The 22,399-nt window shown below is 32.8% G+C and overlaps 1 protein-coding gene across 1 annotated transcript; it reads right to left on the bottom strand.

The window, feature by feature from the left end:
• Positions 1-117: 117 nt before the first annotated feature.
• Slow (epidermal growth factor-like protein slowdown) lies at positions 118-22,286 on the bottom strand. The gene is made up of 9 exons (XM_071772482.1): positions 21,329-22,286; positions 3,998-4,060; positions 3,682-3,767; positions 3,264-3,359; positions 1,996-2,121; positions 1,834-1,920; positions 1,501-1,574; positions 1,331-1,438; positions 118-752 (listed from the first exon to the last, which is right to left on the bottom strand). Exons 1-9 carry the CDS (start codon positions 21,790-21,792, stop codon positions 615-617), a joined length of 1,242 nt encoding a protein of 413 aa, XP_071628583.1. The 5' UTR covers positions 21,793-22,286; the 3' UTR covers positions 118-614.
• Positions 22,287-22,399: the final 113 nt, after the last annotated feature.

Genomic DNA, 22,399 nt, shown 5'->3' with positions numbered 1-22,399 from the left:
ATAATCAAATAACAATCATTATACCTTATGTTAAACATTATTTTAATATTATATAGTGCTTTACCTTCATCCATATTAAAATCTAGATTAGTATGAAAGAATACAAAAATGTAGAATCTACTTCGTTTTATTATAAAGACATGAGTACAAATACTCATAATATAAAAATTATACTATTACTATTATTAGCTTGATAAATATAACAAATGCTAAATGATGGCAGTGATATTTTACGACAGAAACAATTCCATGTAAATCTAATAGCTACTGTTACGTCAGTACTTTGAGATTAAAATGGCCAATATTGCTTTGTAGTTTGAAAATTAAAATAAATATTCTGGTTTTAAATGTACAGCATTGTCTTCTGTATAAACATGTCTCTGATTTAAAAGTATTATTAAAATTGTCTTCACATATCCTAAAGGCGCAAGAAATTTATAATGAAAATATATCGCTATCTACTGTTAAGTAAAGTAGTATAGTAACACTATCTACTACTAAAATATCAAATAAAATAGTAGATAGTACTACTATTCATTATTAAGTATCAGATTGTATTGATAATTTCCGCGTGACGTTTTAGCAACTCGAGAAGTTCAACGATCCTGCACAAATTATTGATATCTGCAACGTATTCTCAAACGATTTTCTAATTCCGCGACGCGATTCATCAGATGATGTATTTTTCTCATTTCTGCTTCATATTGTCTCATTTTGCTTCTCATATCATATACTTCTTGTTGCATCAGTTGCTAGAACAAATAATTGCATAATTCATAAACAATATAAATTATGTACATTTTACTAATACACTTTGATCTCAATATAGTGTAATTTGAGGTAAAAAGTAAAGAAGAATTAAAATTATACTATTAAATCATAACATTTGTTAACTTATTTGTTTCTTCCAAGAGAAAATTTGTAAAAGTCGCTATTATACTGAAGTAACAGATTGAGAGATTTTTAAAATAAATCGCACAACAAAGTAAATCGGTCACAAAGATTGTAATATTAAAATATCAAGATGATATACGTTTTTTATGCTGAATGCTGAAAATCTACTCTTTTTTATTATAAGAAATATACATATAATAAAGAAAGAATTTCCAGTAATAGTACCACTTCTTACATTAGATCAGTGATGAAACAAGATCTGAAAAGAAATGAAAAATAAATATTTTTGCGCATATTTATTTACATGAGTTATTATTTATATGCGCGTCTTCTCACATGCACTAAATAATTTTTAATGGGCAAAATTATTTACGAAATTTCTACTGTGCACTATATTGTGATTTAAGTATATAATATTTTAATGTTCCTCAAATACCACATTTTCGACGGTTCTCTTCATTTCGTTAATACTTTCGACCGCCAATGTAACTTTAGTGTTCATCTCGGAAGCCTCTGTATCTCTCTTTCTGTTTCTGGCTACTTGCTGAAGAATTAATATATTTCCTCATCAACTACATATCGTATTAGTAAACATTTTTAACCTACCTTTTCCAATTTAATCAGTCTCTTTAAGATGACCTCGTAGTCTTGATCATCATCGCTAACTTCATTTTCGGTATCTGCAATTCATCGATGTTCATTATTTTATATATTAATTTATTTATGTATTTTATTATAAACTTTTTGTTTTACTGGCGTGAATTGTATATTATGTTCACTAATATTATAAACAATAACTCAGAACTACCCGCGCGTGTACAGATTTTTAAATCTGAGGTATTATTTATACATATATAGAATTAAATCTTAAAAGCAATCTTAAAATTTATATATTTCAAATGAAAATTTAACAGAATTTTAAGATTGTATCATACATACCATGAAAATCAGTTGGATCCTTTGTTGCCGACACGTCATGAAAATCAGTCTCTAAATCGCGTGCCTCAAAAGCATTTTCGTCTGTGTCTGCAGAAAATAAACCAACTCTTAAAACTATTCTTCGAAAAATTCTGTCTTAAGTTTCAAATTTTGCAAACCTACCATTTCTTCGACAAGATTGGCCATCTTGTTGAAGTTGAAATCCGACTCTACAGTGACATCGATATCTACCAGGTAGATTTGTGCAAAGTTGCCCGCATGGTTTCTCCAGCACACATTCATCCACATCTGCAATGCACGATAAAGAATATAAATAATATTTAGTTCATTTTCACAAAGTATTAAAATTAACATAACGTTACACGCATTATCTTATCGAAAAATAAAGAATTAATTTTTAAATAATTTAATAAAAAATAGAAAGTTATTAAAAATTGAAAAATAAAAGTTTTAATAAATTGAAATTAGAAAAGAACACAGATATAGTTAACATTATGTTATTTAATTAATTTTTATATACAACGTACATGAAATTATATTTAATTGGAATCTTATTATATAATATGTTGTAATTCTTAACAAATTTAATATAAAAAATTGCATTTTCTAATTTCTTTTTTATTAAACTAGATATTATTCATCTTTTCTTATCGCTTCATTAAAATCGTAGTTTTATTAAACTACTACATAATAATATATGTATAATTAGAGACGATCGATCTTAAAAGTAACGACATATGAGAGTCCGTCGCCTCGTTAAAGCATGAAGAACATTCAATCGATTACTCGGTTACGAGCTTAGTGCCTTCTCGTGCCTGGTATCGTCAGACGTAATTAAATCGACGTGGAACGATATACTTCTCGATAGCATTACGCCAAGCTAACTGCGGCACAATACGTATATTGCAGTGTCCTGCATGTCCTGCTGCATCGGTCGGTTGCAACCTCGATAGATTTACGAGCGATTCCATTGCTCTACACGGATGTTCTGATCACCACTCTCTTGTATATATTATGTGAGCTATTTACTATTAAGATTGCAATCACGACTATGACAAAAAGATCGACTTATTTAAAATGTGCATGGATGTCAAACTTTTCTTGTCTTTACTTAGCAAGGTCTCTCGCCACCTTATCATATTTGAGATAATAGATAAACTAAATATTAAAATAAATAAAACAAAATTTTATAAACTTATTAAGTCTGCTTTATTTTGCAATATGACGTTATTTTTTGCCGCTTTAATTGTGGACTACATATATTATATATAGTGTTATTTAAAAAATATTATATATATATGGTAATTTATGTACATACATATTTCTTCAATTCATAAATCGTGTAATTTTCTCGAAGTTCATGATAATGAAAGACATCACATGCAATCTAGATATCTATATGTTTAATTTGTAAGTAAAATTAAAATTACCTGTTTGGCATTGATTGCCGGTATATCCTTTGGGACATGTGCATTTGCCAGGTGATGTACAAATTCCACCATTTAGACATGGCGTTGGGCATATGGCTAGAAAACAATGAGATTAAGATTAATGGGCTTATATAGTTGAGAAAAACACAGTTGAGTAAAAAAAATGTGTAAGTATAATATTAAATATGCATTATCTTCTATATTTTATTATTTACATATTTTATTAATAATTTAAGTTAACTCAATTTTTTAAATTATTTTTTGAATTATTTATTAAAAATTAAAATAACATTCAGTATTTGTACCAATAAAATTTTATAATTAATTTCTGTAGTATTTTTTACAAATATAATTATTCTGTAATTATATTTAAATTTGTTACAAAATGTTAGAAATAAATTTTGTCAAATTTACTTACGTTTATTACAACCGAAACTCAAGTGAGTAGCTTGTGACCATCCCGGACAACAAAAGAAACTAGAAGTCATCTCAGTGTATACTAATCTAGGATATTTCATAAATTTCTTTAATTTATTTAAAAGTAATTTATAAAACATACCAAATATTACATGCTATAGTGGAAAACTATCTTTTATTACTCTTGTAAACTTAAAAATATTTATATTATAAATATTTTTCTTATTTAGACAATATTTATTTTAAGGTAAAATAAGTTAATTTACTTAATTTAAATAAGCGAAAGCTCTTAATTTTGTGAGAGGCATGCAACGTACCTAATTTGTCTTCCTCGATGATGGTGAGAAACTGCAGGAGTTTGCCTAGTGCATACTCGCCTCCTGAAATGCAAATTGTTAATTTTTAATTCTAGAAAAGAAACAACTTTTTGTAGATTAATTTCTTGATGCATCTGTGAATTAAAATTGATTTTATATGCTGATGTAATTAGTTTATAATATAAATTTGAAATATTAATTATAAATTATATAAAAATTGCTTATAAGAAAAATTTAAATCCTATTATGATTATTGTCTAAGAGAAAGTAAATTATTTAATAGACTAATTAGATTTACACATTATGCTGTACATATATTAAATAATTTTTCCAAGAAAAGATTTTAAAAGATATCTATTTTTGACAGTTGTTTATTTAAATTGATACAAAACTACTCGTATTATCATATATATATAAAACCAATAACAATAATAATAATATCGCTATATTTGAAAGCAAACTGGATGTATAAAAGACATCACAGAGATGTTATCAGTAAAAATCCTTCATGAATTCTTAAATAATCCTTTCTTTGGATCTCGCATCTCGATTTCAGCTTTGCATTTTGTTATTATATGACTTATGCGATGGAGAAATTAAATCGGCAAGTCGATTATTTCGATAGCCATCGTAAACGATATCCCTTGTCGTGTCCCTTCCAGCCAAACTGCTCGCTAAAGCGCAGTCATTTGAATCGTAAAATACGCAGAAGACCGGTTAAATCGTAAAATACGAAGGCCGATTGAATACACGTTCGAAATAAGTATTTGCGTTGGCGACGATATTACGGCTTGTCGTTGCTCGAGCTGACTCCGGAATTAAGCTTACGTGACAGAACTCAATATGAAAGATTGCATTTGTGATTAAGGACCAGTATTTTGGAAGCAAAAAGAATAATATCATTCTATGACTTGGAAACAAGATTAAATATTGATAATATCGCCATATCATTTAGCAGAAAGTATCACGACGGCACAGATAGCGGAAGGCTCTCAACGTCTCAACGGTTCATAAAGGAAACGAATGCTCGCTCGACAGAACCACTTCGTCATCGTCAGGCCATAGAAAATTGCATTTCGCCACGTCGATGTCGTGTTTGCTGAAACGCGACAGAACATTTACTGTCGCAACAACGAATACCGCGGGGACACGGTGGTCTCTGCATGTCCACGTTCGTTTCATGCTCAGGAGGCAACAGGCACGAGGAACGGCGATCTATCGCCGAGTAAGTTTGCTCGATGTGACTGCAGACTGCATAAAGGACTTATACGCTCAAATTCGCCGCCATGAAATATTAACTCGTAGTCCACAGTCCACATAGTTCTCGACCCGTTTTCTTACCGCACATGCAGCATTAAATACGCTCCATCGATTTCAAGTCTTTGTTCATATCGCGTTTATGCATGTAACGTGTTACTTTGTACACGGACATAGCATTTATAATCTCTTATATACGATAATCATTTGCATAATCATTTGCATAATCATTTGCGAATCGAGAGATACAAGATTAAAAAATATTTTTACTCGGGATTTCATTTTTAATATAATATTTCATTTAATAATATAAATTATATAAAGACAAATGCGGAAGTCACATTCAGCCTTGTGATCCTCAGGTACTAAATGCAGAACCTCTGGTTCTTTAAACATTCTCCATTAATGGCAGGTGGTCTGAGGAAAGCCAAGGTTAGATGTCGAGAATCCGCAAGAGTATGCCAAGGAGTAAGGACGAACGTTTATGATCGTATAGGAGAGAAAGGATTAGAAGGATTAGCGCAGCAGGTGATCGTTTATTGCGAATGTTCTGACTATTTGAACGGCTTGCATGATGCCATCACTTTCACCGTCATAAGCTCGTTCAATAAGCTTGCATTTTGACTGACATATTGTTGGCATAATTCCATGAAGCGTTTATTATCTCCAAAGTAAAATGATAAAGAAGTAGTTCGTTTGCAACATTGTCGGTTTGATATTATTTGTATTGTGTTACTAATTTTTTTTTTAATTAACAACAAGAAATTTGAAGGAAATCTTAATTTAAAGTTTAACTTATTTAGGTATAAATTAAAATATTAAAATATTAAGGTATTTAAGTTGTAATAAAAAAAAATCGTTTTTTTTTTAAAGAAAACATCTCGACTTCAAAACTGTTAAAAAATCTATAATCAAAATATGTGAAATTCGTAAAAATTTGTTTATCATTGATTCTATTTATCAATAAGATTACAATACAATACATGGATAACAATTTAATGAAACTCTTTGTACAAGAAATTTTTTTTAATACGTACATACAGTACTATGCTGCGAGATTGCAATAAAATTATATATGTGCATTTATGAGAGCCAAAAAACCATCTTTTATCTCACTTATTGTTAATATCTCACTTATCTATGATAAATATAATATTTGAACCTCATGCACAATAACTATCTCAAGTTTTCTTTAATATAAGTGCATAAATCGCTTGTAAGCCGTGTTCTTGATTCGCAAAAAATCTCGCGAATCGCGTCGCGCGACGGGGGTTCAGATACGGTTCAGGGGACATTTGTGTGGGAATACTGGTTCGACTGTTGCTCTGACAAGTTCGTTTCGCGCGTCGGTAAACGCCGATAAGATTTTCTCTCCTTCTCTCTCTCTTTCCTTCGTGACATTGGACGGACGTTTTGACAAACGTAAAAATGAAATTGTCACGAGAGCTAAGAGCGTATCTCGCGGTGATAAGAATCGTCGGAGATTTACGGCGCGCAAATGATTTATGACAAGACATCCTAGTTTTTCGCGTAAAACTTCTCATCTCAACGACCAAAGCATTTATGCGCCAACTAGTTACCCGGTACCAGTTTTGTGCGACGTGGGTTAAGGGTCAGTACGCCAGAATGATTGGCGATTTTACGTCGACTAAAACGATTGCAATGTCTTCGTTGATTTTAAACGTTATTCTAATGAGGAACATATTTGCTACAAACAGCTAAGCGTTTATTTGTATAGAAAGATTCAAGACACTCATCTCTTGCTTGAACAGCATTCCTAATCATTTCTTCCTACCCTGATATGAGATGACAAAAATTAGAAAATAATCAGTAAGCGGAATCAGCATCTCTTCTCAATAGAATTACTTATTCATAGAGATTTAAATATTATATACAAAATTATATCCATATGATGTTATTTAAAAATCAGTCATATTTATTTCAAGCTGCAGTCGAATATTTCAACGTGGCATGTGCTTGGCGATGATAATTGATAGATGCAATTTTTTTAAATAAAACGTATTAAAAAATACGTAATAAAATCTCGGTAACATCTTGCATCATATATACGTAACAACCGAAGGCGCCATATATCGCGTGATGCGGTTCACAACGTTCTGACCGTAAGGTAATAAATCCAGAATAAATTATTGCATTGGACGCTCGCATGTCTACGGCTCTCTTAAGCGCTTCCGAAATCTTAGCGGCGATCTCGGAATGGGAACCATTCCTAACAGCGCCACGTAGCCCTTAACGTGACGTCGTGTTATCGCGGTCGTTTGTTACGTTCCCTACGTCCATCTGTTGCACGCGTAGATTTTCGCCGACGATGACGACGACAATTTCCTTTACCGTCCCTGTAAGTCTAACGAGCTGCATAACTTCTCCGCGCAACATTGTTGCGGACTGCGTTTTGTGTCTATGCGTCACCGAGGGCAAGTTTGCAGTTTGCACAAACGTTTCTTCGTCGAACTGACAGCTATCGGCTCTGTAAACTTTATGAATCTCATAATTCACGCCAGATTTATCAGGCCAATAAAGCTATATGACACTTGGGTTCAATGGGTTTGATTATGTGTATACCTATATGTTTCAACATTCTCTTTGCTATAAATAAAACACGTTTACTGCAGTTACAGTTACAGATTTGTAAATAATGTTGTATTTCGTATGCAGACTTATGCATATGTTTATTTATAAAGAGAAAGTATACAGATATTATTTCTGTAAATCAGTTCTCTTCTAATAAGTAAATGAAATTCAACAGAAAATTCTTAAGAAACAATTTGATTCAATTTTGTGATACAAAAATATAAGCAGAATTATTTGATATCATTAAATAGTATTAATTTATAATTAACATTTGTGCATTTCTATGAAATTAATAGCTAATAATAATAAATTAATATAGTAAAATTAATCAAATAATAAATTAAATGAGAAATATGTTCTATGCATTTATTTGTAAAATCTATTAATTTTTATTGTTTGTATCTCATTGTTTCACGGTTCTTCTAGTCATATATTAATTATATCCGAATACTTAAATAATTATATTTCCACATGTGAAACATATTACCATTATTTAATAAATAATAATAGTACCTTCTAATTTGTAAGTAAAAAAAATCACAATTTTGAGAGATATAGTTTCCTGTCGGAAGCTTCACTAAATTAATAATAAATCCTAACTAAACGGAGTAAAGCATAGATTTTCGTAGAAATACATGACACGTCTTGCACGTCTGGTGGTTAGTGGCAATAAACACTGGTTTTTTATTGCCTGATCTCATAAATGTTAGTCCCGCCGTTTCCTTTTTTTCTCGCGCACCACCCAGATGCGGTGTCATCCAGAAGCGCGTCTCGCAGTTTCCAACTTTGTGCGGTCTGTCGTAAATCAAGCAATTTAACGAGATCAATTTAACAAGATCAAAGTGTGACGATCCCTTTCCTGAATTAGCCATGTACTCATAAAAATCGGATTAAGATTACGGCTGTATTCTGTCATATGATATACTTTCCATTATCGTTAATATCTCTTGCATCCATAAAATGCATACAACGAACTATAAATTGCTACTTATATTTATTCATCATATATTTACCATTATCGTATCAATAATCTATTTTTACCAAATGACTAATTGTAAGAGAATATAAAAATTATTTTTAATTTTATTATTTGTATTACTAAAAATTAATACACATTAGTATATTGTATTTTAATATATATAAATTAAATATTGTTTTGTTATTTATGAACAATTAAAAGCATTAGAACAATGTCTTAAAGTAACATTTTGAGAAATTATTATTATTTTTATTTTCATCATTATTTTATTATTTATTCATTTTTATACGTTTATTATAAGACTAAGTACTTTTATTATTATACCAATAATTTAATAATTTATATATTAATAATTCTTATTGACATGTTTTATGGTTAAATTTTATTGTTTATTTTATGAGCAATTCTTCATTTAAATTGAAAACTCCAAGATCAGCGATTAATTTTGCCTCGATTTGCGACTAATAGCAAAATTTATCACGCGAACGATAAGGCTATAAATCAGGAATTACAAATAACTTAAGGTTTCGAGGCGGACCAGGACATCGATTCAATCGGGCCAATGAAAGGGCAGACAAAGCTATCGATTGTAATTGCCGGCAGTATAACGACCATTTGTTTTACGAGCAGTTCGCATGCAAAACACGTGGAATCTCGACTGGCTTTTGCGAGGCGGAACAAAGAAACTGGAGAGCTGAAGTGCCACTCGTGTGTCCGGACGGCAATTTGTTTTTAAGATTTTCCAATGACTACTTCGGCCATCGGCCGCTGTTTTACAAGTGGGACTTTGATCATGTGCAGTCCTGGGACACTCGTGACATTTTATTTTTTTTAAGTAGTTTCAAAATGCCATTCATGCCGAATAAAGAACGCCTCGTGTAAATTTTGTAGCTTAGGCGATAAAGTATTAAAAAAAATATCTAAAAAATAAAATAAATATAAAAAAAGATAAATAATTATTGCACTAATTATATTGATAATCATCACTAAGTTCATATATTAATTTCTCTCTAAGAATAAGTTTATGTTGTAAAAAAAATCTTTCTAAATTGCACAACATTTCAGTATGTATAATAAGTTTTATTATATTTTAAAACTATTTTTTAAATTAAATTCTATCAACTTTATAATAATAATAAATATAATAGTAAATAGTCAATTATTATATAATAATTACCATTTTGTATAAAAATATTCTTATATTTATTACATATTAAACACTATCTTGAGAGTTACTATTATCCCTATTTCCTCCAACGTTTTTCCGTACCTTTAATCCTCCAACCATGCACTTTCAAGTCCCACGTGTTTTTCAAAATGTTAATAGCTTTGAAAAATTCCCCAAAAATTATTATAATATCTTTGTACCTTCGACTAAAAATCAATGTAAATAACATTTGGAAATCATTTATTTAAATATTTTTTTACAACAATTATATGTTGACAAACACACGTTACGACTCGTTTTATTTAAAAAATCATAACTCACGAACAAACAAATTGTTTGTCACGATCATTTGTTTTCCGCAACAAACGAGTGTTAGAAACTCGTGGGACACGAAAGGGCGGGTTGGAGGAAATAGGGTTATTTTTACTTTTTATAAAAAATGATAACTTATTAGTACCGTTCTAATGAAATTTAATAAACGCGCAATACGTATAACGATTTCTCGAAGCACATCACTAAGAAATTGTACGAGCTACTTGAAAATTATGATGTATCTTATTTCAGGATTCAAGGCTCGAGCGCCATAATGCACCTATGTATTGCGCGTTTCAATTACGAGACTCGATAACACCTCTTGGCGGTAACTTCATCTTCGCACAGCTGCATCCATACAGCTTATCACAAAAGCACCGATGTTATTTTTAAGGCGATCGGATGGGTTCCATGTACTCCCAAAATATTTTTCTTTTGAAATATTGCACATTATCCCTACATAATACGTATAAAAATGCAAACCCTCTGCATTAGATAAAAGAGCTCCTTTCGTAAATATTTTTCGAGCTATATTATTCTTCATGTAATATTATCGCAGCGCTATTCAGCACGAAGAGCAACAGCTTTATTTCATTATAAAGATTCTTTTCTATAGAATATATTTTAGATTATCTTTCTTTTATATATTTCTCGAATTATGCAGGTATGCTGTGCCATGTTCGTGAAGGAGGAGTGTGAACGAATGATGTCTAAACAATCCGGCACCGCAAATCGACGATATGTACGCTAACGAGAGTCGGTCGTCGATCCTCGGATCTGGCTAAGGCGGCTCGCAGTGATTCATACCCGCTAATTTCAGACCTACGCTTTGAAGTATTGCTTACATGAATCTTTTTTTAAGACCGCCCCTTTCTGCGCCGTTCATTGCATTATAATCGGTTTGCCAATAATCCGGTAATATTTACGTAATTTACTTAAGCTTTATACGAATACTTATTATTACAATAGAACCCTGTAATTTATACGTTTATATAATAGAAAAAGAAAAGAGGAAAAAGGATTATTTATTTATTTGAAAAAATATATATTATAAATAAGGGAAAACAAAAAGAGATGTAAAAAATTATAAAATCAAGTAAAATATTATAAAGCAAAAAAGATATTATAAAGTATTAAAGATGCATTAAAGTAATATTATATGACAGAAATAATAAAATTAATAGTAGGAGGTGAATTTTTATTATTTATGGTCTAACATATTATAGAGAATATTTTGTCATCAAATCAATCAGTTATGTACTAATAAGGCAAAAAGAGCTAAGCGCCGGTGTTAAAGCGAGTATATTGTATACAATACAAAAAATAAATCTTTAATACGAACATACAAAATGCAGACGTTTCGCTCTAACTTTCAGACCCTCTTCAGTTTGACATATAATAAATAAATTTAAGATCTTAGAACAAGTAGTGAGGAACATATATGTATGTAGTGAGAATGTCGACGTGTTCTTTAAGCCACTTGTCAGGGCACAATTTTGATTACCAAGTTTGAATAATGGCATGTCGCGAAATTACGTTTCTCACAACTTGTTCCAAGATCTTAAATTTATTTATTATGTCACACTGAAGAGGTTCTAAAAAACCTAAACGTCTGTATTTTGTATGTTCGTATTAAAGATATATTTTTTCCATTGTATATTACTCGCTTTAATACCGGCGCTCCGCTCTTATTTGCCTTATTATTATTAATTGATTTTATATCTTGAGAGTGTTTTTCTTATTTTTGATTTGTCATCAAAATTCAAGACAGATATTGTAACACAGTCTTCCATCAAGTTTATTAAAGCTTCAGATTTTTAATGTAATGACGTTAAAAAAATTTCTGCTGTTAGGCTCTTGGAAAAATTCTGATAGCGCCCATGGACTCATTTGACGTCGCGTCGCGTCGGTGCCTTCAGTATTTCCATAAACAAAGAAATTGCCGGTCTGCGCCATCCAAGAATGCACAGTCCATATTTGCGAAAGAGGCGAATCGCCGCTCGTTCATTTAGAGATTGCATCTTGCGCGTCGAAAGCCGTTCCCTCGGCGGAATGCGCAACGATGCAACGGGAGCCGCGGGCAGGCAGTGCAAAACTTCCAAATTACAAAATTGCTTGATGACGGGTTACCCAGGTTACCGCTCAGGTGAAGTAATTATGCGCCTACGCGGTGCCAATAAGACGCGCAGCGTCTCTCATTACTGGCCTCCCGTGTCTCGTTTTTTCTTCTTCCTCGATGATGCGGCGCACGACGTGTCTTGCCATTTAAATTTTTGAAAACGAACATGGGATATAAGATATTTCTCATTAACTTTTAAAATGTCATTCTGATTAAAGATTGCATAGATACGGTTATATCACTATATTCTGTTTTACTCGTGTAATCTTGTGAACGGTAAAAGTTCTATCGATACGTTTAATAATTCCAAATTTCTGAACACTACGATACCATCTAACATCTAACTTTATTAGAAATAATATTTATATTCTTGCGAAACATTTGGCAAATTTTTTTAAACGTTTTGAATTATATATAGTTTTTTTTACATATAATTATATTATTAATAATAGCGATGAGATAAGAATATTTAAATATTGTTATTTAACAATTATGATCAGAAAGGATAAACCAGTTTCGTCCGAATGATTCACTGCCTCGCAGCGATCGAGTCGGAAGTGTTCAATTTTACCGAACACGTATGATTTTTAGGATTTTGACCTAGAATCCAACTGGCATTTCCCCAATCATTGTTTTCGATGAATCGAAAACCAGTTCCCATTCAACGGCCGTTCGTTTCGACCATTCCAAGAACAAACGTTGGCAATTTCTCAGCAGAAAAAAGCAACCTCGACTTTCTTGCATCTCCATATGCGGAATCGCCCAGCTCGCTCATTTTCTTCGGTGGATGCAGTTTACGTTCCCGGACGCCATTTGCCTCCTGCCGTATGTTCCGTCCATAAACTTCGTAGTTGTCTATTAATTCTGTTGTAGCTCGATTTCACTCGTTGGACTAGGTTGAGCAACGAGCGAAGCGTTACAAAGCGTGAACTTTCAAGCAAAGTCAATGGGCGAACAATATTACACAATTACAATGCAAGATATCGTTGTGATTGACATCACGTGTAAACTACGAGATCTTCAATTTTATCTTGATTCTGATGCTTCAAGATTTCACGCCGCTATTTCTATCTAATCAAACAAAGTGAATGTATATAAATGATTACCATAAAACTTCAATATCTCGTCATATCTCTTTAAGTTAATGTTAATTATCGTCTCTCTTTTATATCTAACATTAAATTTATTGATTACTGGCGTAAGTTTAAAATTAGTCATGATACAAAAACATCTTTTTATAAGAAATATAAGTCCAGTCACAAAATCTTTTTCCATCGCGTTATTTTCCTTTCTCCCTTTTTTTTTATTTTTATGGCGGTATTTTCAACCAAATATAGATTGAAAATCGAAACAGAACAAAAAGGGCCACTAACCGCAAAATACTCATCCTGCATTTGTCCGTGCAAATTCATAGCGCGTGCGTCAGCGCTGTACTACCCGCACGTGTACTACCTGCATCTCGCGCCTTATCCGCCCGTTCTCTTCTCTCGCTTTTGACCTTTTCACCCCTCGCGTCCGCAGCCCGCAGATAAAAGTTCACGTTAATGGATTTACATGAAGCCGCTATCATCGAACGTGGCGGAATCAAGCTGCAAGTGTTCACTTCGATCGTTCATCCCTCAGTTTCTTCCTACTGCGACGTAAAGAAATATGGCGCAGTATGCTCTATTGCATTTTTATTTAATAAATGTAAATTACATAATGTTTGTAATTATTATTTGTTTAATAATTAAATTTGTTTAATAAATTAAATCTATTTATCAAATCTGTTTATTAAATATTATTTATCAAATATTTCTAATTCATACATGCATTTCTAATTTCAACTATAAAATAAAAGATTATTTGATAACGTTTTGTTCAATTATAATCGTAAATAAAATAAATCGATAAAATGGAGCAATATAATTGCAAATAAAATATATAAATAAAAATTAAAATTAATAAGTTTTCTTATTAATTTTAATTCTCTTTACTTTAATACTTTTACTTTTTTTATTTTTTACTTTAATACTTTTTTATAACTTTTTCATAAATTCTTGTAATACGTATGTACATGTATATTCATCAGTATCATTCTTGCTCTTCGCTGCACCGCTTGACGTCAATCTTTTTGCTTTGTTAGTTTGCAATCGGTATTACTTGCCCGCGACTGTCAAGGGACCGATGGATCGCTTCGATAGCGATACGATTCAATGTCGAGTGCTTGCACGTCCACCGAAATTGTACGTCTTCCCTCGATCTAGTGTGCGATCGATGCTCGCGGCCTTCGCACGAGATGTAGGAATTATAAGGTCATGGGTCGGAAAATACACATGCACACACACACACATACACACACACACACACACACACATATATATATAGATATATACATAGATCATGTGAAGATTCTGTTTGAAATTCTAAAACTTTTGGAAAGCAGTCGACGATGTCGGGAATATTGATTTTTGTTAACTTTTCGATAATTAATACATTCTATACATATATAGAGCTATTGTAATAATGAATTTGATCGGTTCTTCGTAGTTTAAAATTAGTTGAATTTTTTGAAGATAAATATCTTGAAAGAAGAAATACAGTCTAAACTAGTATCAAACTATTTTCTATGTATTTCCTTCTACTTTCTTTGAAATTTTTGTATTTTTTTCAGTAAAAATACTGAGTGAAATCATCGTGTTATAAATTAGAAGTTTTTAATTTTTATCATTAAGTATCTAATTTTTTCTCAAATTACATTATCTAAATGAAGTAAAATTTGTTTAAAATAAAATACAAATTTACTATTATTAATTGCTTACGAAATTTCAAGTTTTTTTTTTTTTAGTATTTGCTATGGAAAAAATAAACCATTATGCAAATATTTAAATTATTCTGTACATTTTTTATTATCGAAGAATTTCTAGAAATTGGCTACAACTTCACGCGTGACGAATTTGGAAGGTGCGCATCTCTTGGAGTATCTTCAGGGTTGAACGGCCGGCGCTGATATGTTTATCCTGCGGGATACCGGTTAGCAAAAAGGGAGAAGAAGAGAGTAAGATGCAAGTGTGCGAAAGGAGTGCTCTATTTGTGGCCATGGAATTTTTGTGCATTTTGGTTCTTCTCTTATTCACTGATCAGAAGGAACTTTGTTAACGTCACGAAGACGGAATTGTAAGAGTGAGTGTAAAATGGAACATAAAAAATTGTAAGTTTTACGCATAAAATATACTAGTAGAAAAGATCTACGTGAATATAACTCAAAAATTTCTAACTGACAGCAAGTTAAAGCATAAAAAGATCACATTTATAAGTTATTTGAAATTGGAAATCTTAACTGTATCCAATACAATGATACTTTATTTTATAAATCCAAATATCAATGATAATATATGTATGATACAACAGATATAATACCTGCACTACAAAGATATAGTAAAACAATTATATAAAAAAATTTAAAACCTTGACAATTTGTAAGTTTAAATAGAAAAAAAATACGCTGCGAATATTTTATAGATAATAAAACCATTAAATTAAATTAGCGGTATCATTAATGTAATATTTTAATTATATGTATATTGCGTATATTATCACGTAGGTATGTACATTGCGCTCAATAATTTACTTTTATTAATTTATTTCTCCACTATGCGAATGTACTCGACACTTCCGGCGTTTCCACGAAATTTTGACGAAGCACTACTTTTAATTTAAATAACGACTTTGCATACACGTCGAATAAAAACAAGATTAATATAATGTTCTTACAAATCTATATATACAAATGTAATATGCATGTTTAATATATTCGATTCGACACATGTAAGACTCATATATAATTAGATGTAGAACTATTGAAGCTATTGCAAAGTTGTAATTAAAATCATAATAAAAATTTATTATTGATCATACGTAGCAGAATCAATATTTTCGATAAACATAACGCCACATGAAAAATAATATTTAAACACTTAAAAAGGCATTACGCGAATGTATAAGTGCATTTGCAGCTATATTGACACGACATATTCAAAGCGCAATTATTAAAATGTGTTATTCTGTGGGTAGGATTTCGAAGGGATATTTACATGATGAAACATTTATGGATTCCGGCGAGATTCAATATTATTTTATCAGAAATGTTTCATGAATGTCGTTTGAGCAACGTTTGCGCACTTGCTGGTGAGGCAATGTTTGCGCATTAAAATGAATCATTTTCGCAAATGTACATACCACCCGCGCATTTTGCTTCTCCTTGGTTCTCGCGTGTAAAATAATAGAAGTTCGCGTTTCAAAGAGAGAAAGCAAACCAACTGATGAAGAGAACCAAATAATTAACTGCATCGTTCAGATGTAAACGGATTCACTAATTAATCATTTAATTTGAACGATTAGTGAGACGCAGCGTGTGCACGATGAAAAGTGAAGCATCATCTGAGTGAGTTGCGAAATTTGCTTCGCGTATTAGTTTAACGAGCTCTTTACCTTGGGACGACAAAGAACGGAGCAGGAAGAGTTTTCACGCGCTACATCATTTGCGATAAATTTACATCCATGAATATTTTAACTGAAATATTTGACTCAAGAACCATGAATATTTAAATGTTTTTTTTTCCATATAAAACAAAAATTAAATAAAGCAAAAAATGCTTTATAACTTTGATAATATTTGAGTTTCAACGCTTTATTTAAATCCTTCTGACGAGCTTTTCAAAAATACATTGTACAATGCATTTTTCTAGCAAAAATATTATTTTGCAAGAAGAAGTGAGTTTTACTTATTGAATAGTGCACGATAGATTTACGTTCTTTACCTTCATTTTTAATACAACAACAATGATACTGACATTTATTTGACAAATTATTGATAGCCATTACATACATAATAAAAACAAAATCTACATTTTGTAATTTATTAGTTAAAGATAATGAGAAATTAAAAAAATTGAATAAATCGAAAATAGTTGAAGGTATTAAAATACCAAGGATATATATATATAAAAGCTTCACATTTATCGTACAATTGTTCTAATCAAAGAAATTATCTACAAAGTTAAATGTATGTAATGTAATATAATGTAATGTAGATATATTTTATATCATAATAATTTCTATTTTATAAACAGATCCATAGGTATGAAGATAAGAATATCGTATCTGCTGTACTTATATTTGGTTTAGTTAAGCCGCGATACGATAGCTTCACATATGGTATCAAGAAATGGCTGCTAACGTTTCCGATGGGGATGATGGGAGACGTGCGTTTATAGTTCTCGAGAACACATTACGTCGACGAATGACACCTGTCTCTTTATGACCTCGTTGCTCATCGATCAGCCATCGATGTTGAGTTTTACAGCGATAACCAATGGCAATGCTGGGCAGCGAAACGTGCCTAAGAATGACATTGCAGGATGGTTATCTGGAGTACTCGGAACGGCTTGAATATTCATTATTCGCGTTTCTTTCGTTCGATGCTCATCGATCACCCGGTGTCGCAAACGAAGCAACATAAATGATCGAGAGAGAAGGTGGCCGGCGGTAACGAGAGAATGCCGTGGTCCATACCTCCTTGCATATGTCTCGAACAATATGTATGTGCAACAATGGCCATTAATTACGAAGAGAAACGTGGTGCAGCGCAATAATCGTATCGTGTCCGTTTCATAAATGCGTTAAACAGTTTTAAAGTCTGAACTATCGTCTTATACAGTTCCAACAAAAATTAATCTGTATTATTAACGCATTTGAAATGCATTAATATCATTCGATTTTTTATATTTTTCTATAAAGGTTTACGTCGTTTGTATGTCGTCGACAAAATAAATCCTGATGAATATCAAAATTGCGAGGTGACGCATTGCATATGCTAATATCACATCACCTCCAAATTTTTCCGATGACTTTAAATCGATAGATCGCATTTTAAGCGTTATGATTGTTGCATCAATGGATTTAAATCGATGACACGATTCGGCGCATCGCATCAGCCGCATCGTTGAGAAATCCTCTGCGCGAGGTGCACGCGAGTTTGACCGCGTGTGCATGATGATACGGAGAGAAAGAAAGAGAAAGAGAGAGAGGGAGAGAGAGAGAGGTGCACGCACACTGTTATCCTTGGACAGGTTTACAAGATTTTTTAGCCTGAGGCACGCATCTGGGCAACCCGATCGCACGACTCGCAAGATAGACGAACATCGAATTATTGCATTCAGACTAAATAGTAACTAAATATTCTACATGTATATTTGCACATACGTGCTTGCGAATATAAATCCATTTAATACGAACAGAATATATAATTTCACAATGTAGAAATATTATGTGTATTAAAAGGATCTCGTTTACGAACTAATCGGAAAGATAATGTGAGATAATAAATATCAGAGCTAATAATAATAATAATTATTATTTAATAATTATAATCTATTTTTTATATAAATATCAGTCTTACGAATGATATTATACTACAGTTTAGAATTGAAAAGAGTGTAATCGTTATTGTATCGTAAATATATGGAGCTGTAAATATATATATATTTATTCTACTTACTTTCATTTAACATATATACCAAAGTATATATGTGTATGTAATTACGACAATAAACAGTTCGTGACAAAAGACGAAGAGAGGCAAAATACGCGTGATGAAATCACTGTGCAATAATATTGACTGATACAGACACCGGCTTGTTCTTTCCCCGGTGTTTATATTGCCACGAGCGCTTTTTGCTACGCCTGGCGTGAACGCCCGCAAGGCTTTCTGACGGGCAATCATCGATTCACGCTGGGAAGCGGAATGATCTCGTGGCTGTCAGGAGGTGATAAAAGTTACGCGGTATGGTGATTTCCCCTTAATGATCGCTTCGAGAAACCGAAGACGGGATTGTAAGGTGAGAATGAAAATATCTGATGCTGCTTGTTCCAGGAAAATGCCATTGCACATCTATCTTTCACTGATCAATTTCGTTCAATATTAGGACAACTGCTATATTATAAAATATTAGCGCATAAGTGTACAAATTGATTAACAACAATTTTTTTAATAAACTTGTATATTTTTCTTCCAATAAATAATTTTAATTACTGCAAATAATATTATAAAAAAGTAGTTTATTAGTCTTTGTAAATAAGTGAAATTGATGTTCTCATAATGTCATAATAAAAATTTATTATTAATTAGTTACTTTTTTTATAGAAATTGATTTGAATTATTTATATTAATATAGATGGTTAATGTGATAAATTTTATCAGAATAATCATCTTTACCGACAATTATACATAATCACTAAAAAAAATACTAACTTGCATTATCTTTACCAATTGGATATTGGAGATTATTCATAATTACCAATGAATATGATAAATAAAAGTAATCAAAATTTAATAAATTTACCAAAATTTAATAAAATGAAATTTATTAAAAATCATTGGTAATTATATATATAATTGCCAGTAATTATGCATAATTGTTAAATTAATCAAATTTGTAGTAACATATACAAGTAGGTATTAATTAAATCTTGAAAATTATAAAAATTCTGAATTTCTTTGTTAAACTTTAATAATACATTGTATTTATTGTAGTTAGCTAAAACAAAACTTTCCTAATTACAAAGACTGTTTCAGAGATTTTTAAAGTTACATATTTTTAAATGTACAATGTACATATATTGTATATCTGCGCAGAAAATTTTTCATAAGTCAAGTTTTACGATCGCGTTGAATCAATCAGATTAATTAACCCTTTAGGATTTCAAGCTCGGATTACAGAGAGCTTGAAACCCTAAACCATTTATCTGAATACTTTTAATCCACGTGTCCACACATGTGTTGAGAGCCGTTGCATGCGCGCAAAGAAATCCGCCGCTGTGCACTGACAATCCCCAATAATTGTACGCGACAGAGGAACGCGGTACGTGCGAGATAATTAATTGGTCGATTAATTAAACGGCTCGCGGCTCGTCTTTGAACGACGACGCGTCCGCGCCGGCCTTATTCCGTCGACCATCGCGCTCGATCGTACATCATCGCGCGGACGCGGTGCGTCGCTCATTGCTCGTAAATATAGTAATTCAGCGACACACGTTAGCGGCACCCGTATATTTACGCGTCGCAGTTCATTCACTTCCATTTACATGCCTCCCGTGACGCGACGAGTAATCGCGCCTGGATGTACTCCGCGAGCTTGAATTATTCGACCCTCGCGGATATGCGAGTATCACATCATCTATTTCTATGGATGAATCTTGCCTCCGCATATCAGTGCTTTCGTTAATCTTTTGATAAAAGAACTAGCAAAATAACATTCTTGATTGAAGCAATCTATATCGCCTTGATTAAAATTGAATTAAAGCACGTTTGTCATAAATACATAAAGATATTTTTTATATTATTATTTTACTTACTTCTTTAATTAACTTATAAAATATAAATGCAAGTTGTCTACAGAAACATTTGATTCTTTCGTATAAAGAGTATCTCTTGTCTGCTCAATCTGTATCGATTTAATTTTAGTATATAAATACTTTTTTTATGTCTCATATGTATATTTTCATATATTTAGATAACTTTCTCTACTTGCTTTACAAACTCTTTTTTATTTACAACAGAAGTTCTCTGTCTGCAATGACGCATGACCTTTATTTCTCACAAAAAATGCGACTTAAACAATATCTAAATCTAAAATTCTTGTGATGAACTTATTCTACGAAATGCCTAACATTCTATCATATTTTAAATTCAGTCTGACCGAATTAGACTAATAGAGTCTAACTTCAAATGAAACTATTTGAGACTTGAACAACGGAAGAGGTTCTGAATTCCGTGTTCATTAACATAAAGATTGATTATCTTATACCACATTTCCATAAATTTTCAATCATGTATTCCAAGTCGGAAGTTTATCTCATACTCACCCCGAATGATGTTTGGCGTACGTAGGGACGGTTGTAGTAATCGGCTGAAAGCCTTGCGCGCCCATCTCTCTTGGCTGATGCTGACGATGATTGCTATGATAACCCGCGTACGCTATCGCCCTGGTACCACCGTTCTCCACCATCGCCACGGCACCATTGAACTTTTGTTCCAGCATCCGTTGCTCCAGATGCCTCGATGCCGAATTTATCTGTTGCGGTGATCTCGTCGTGGAAACCTGTGGCCGTGGCGTCCATGGGCTTCTCGCGGTAGTAGTTGTCTCTCGGACGACGAGTTTGTCATCAATGCGATCGTGCCTAGCGTGGGGCAGTCTGTCGCGATACCAAAGTGGCCAAACAATTCTGTGGTTGCGCGAGGGTATCCCATGATGATCCTCCAACGACGGTAGAACCGAGCTCGTTGTGGCCGCGATAAGCAAGCTCGCCAGCAGTATCTTCAGGGTCATCGTTCGGCTTTTGAAAAACTTATAACGACTGCGCGATGTCCTGTATAATACCAACAACTGTACGAGCCGTCACATCCTCAACGGCCGCGGTGGACGCGTCAAGTTCGCGACAGGCTCGACGGATATCCGGATGTGAGATCCTCCACGGGCAGCTGAGAGGCACTACTGAGAGCACTACCGAACCAGACGTACGAAGCAGGGCCCACGTGCTTCAGCTGCACCAACCCCACCATGAATCTCTTTTTCTCCGTCTCGTTCCTTCTCCCTGTGTTTCCCTCTTTTTCCCGTTGCCACATTTACTCACCGCATTCGCTTGTGGCCCGGTCTGCCCGGATTCTCTTTTCTCCCTTTCTCCTTTCCATTCTCATGCTGTAGCGGCTGTCTGTTCTCCTGGTACCCCACCAAGTCCTTCGGTAACCACCTACGTATCCTTCCGCGACGGCCTGTGCACGGAGAGAGCCGCGTTCCTCTCGTAGTTGCTATCTTTACGAGCGATAACACTATTCTGAACAAAGCTCTCGCGCCGGCTGCGAAGATATCGCGATTCAAAAACGGATATGGATCGTATATGACTCACATGCGGCTTGCAAATTCCACTATTGCCGGA

Source organism: Temnothorax longispinosus, chromosome 3 (genome assembly GCF_030848805.1).
Source record: "Temnothorax longispinosus isolate EJ_2023e chromosome 3, Tlon_JGU_v1, whole genome shotgun sequence".
Taxonomy (NCBI): domain Eukaryota; kingdom Metazoa; phylum Arthropoda; class Insecta; order Hymenoptera; family Formicidae; genus Temnothorax; species Temnothorax longispinosus.
The sequence above is the reverse complement of the archived record's forward strand: the minus strand, read 5'-3'. Positions and strand labels throughout refer to the sequence as shown.

Excerpts from the sequence above, each read along its gene's own strand:
- Slow (XM_071772482.1), bottom strand. The coding sequence starts at position 21,792 with ATGACCCTGAAGATACTGCTGGCGAGCTTGCTTATCGCGGCCACAACG. Across the intron at positions 1,575-1,833 it reads GGATCCAACTGATTTTCATG|ATACCGAAAATGAAGTTAGC; the intron begins GTATGTATGATA and ends GATGAATTGCAG. Across the intron at positions 753-1,330 it reads AGAGAACCGTCGAAAATGTG|CAACTGATGCAACAAGAAGT; the intron begins GTATTTGAGGAA and ends TATTTGTTCTAG.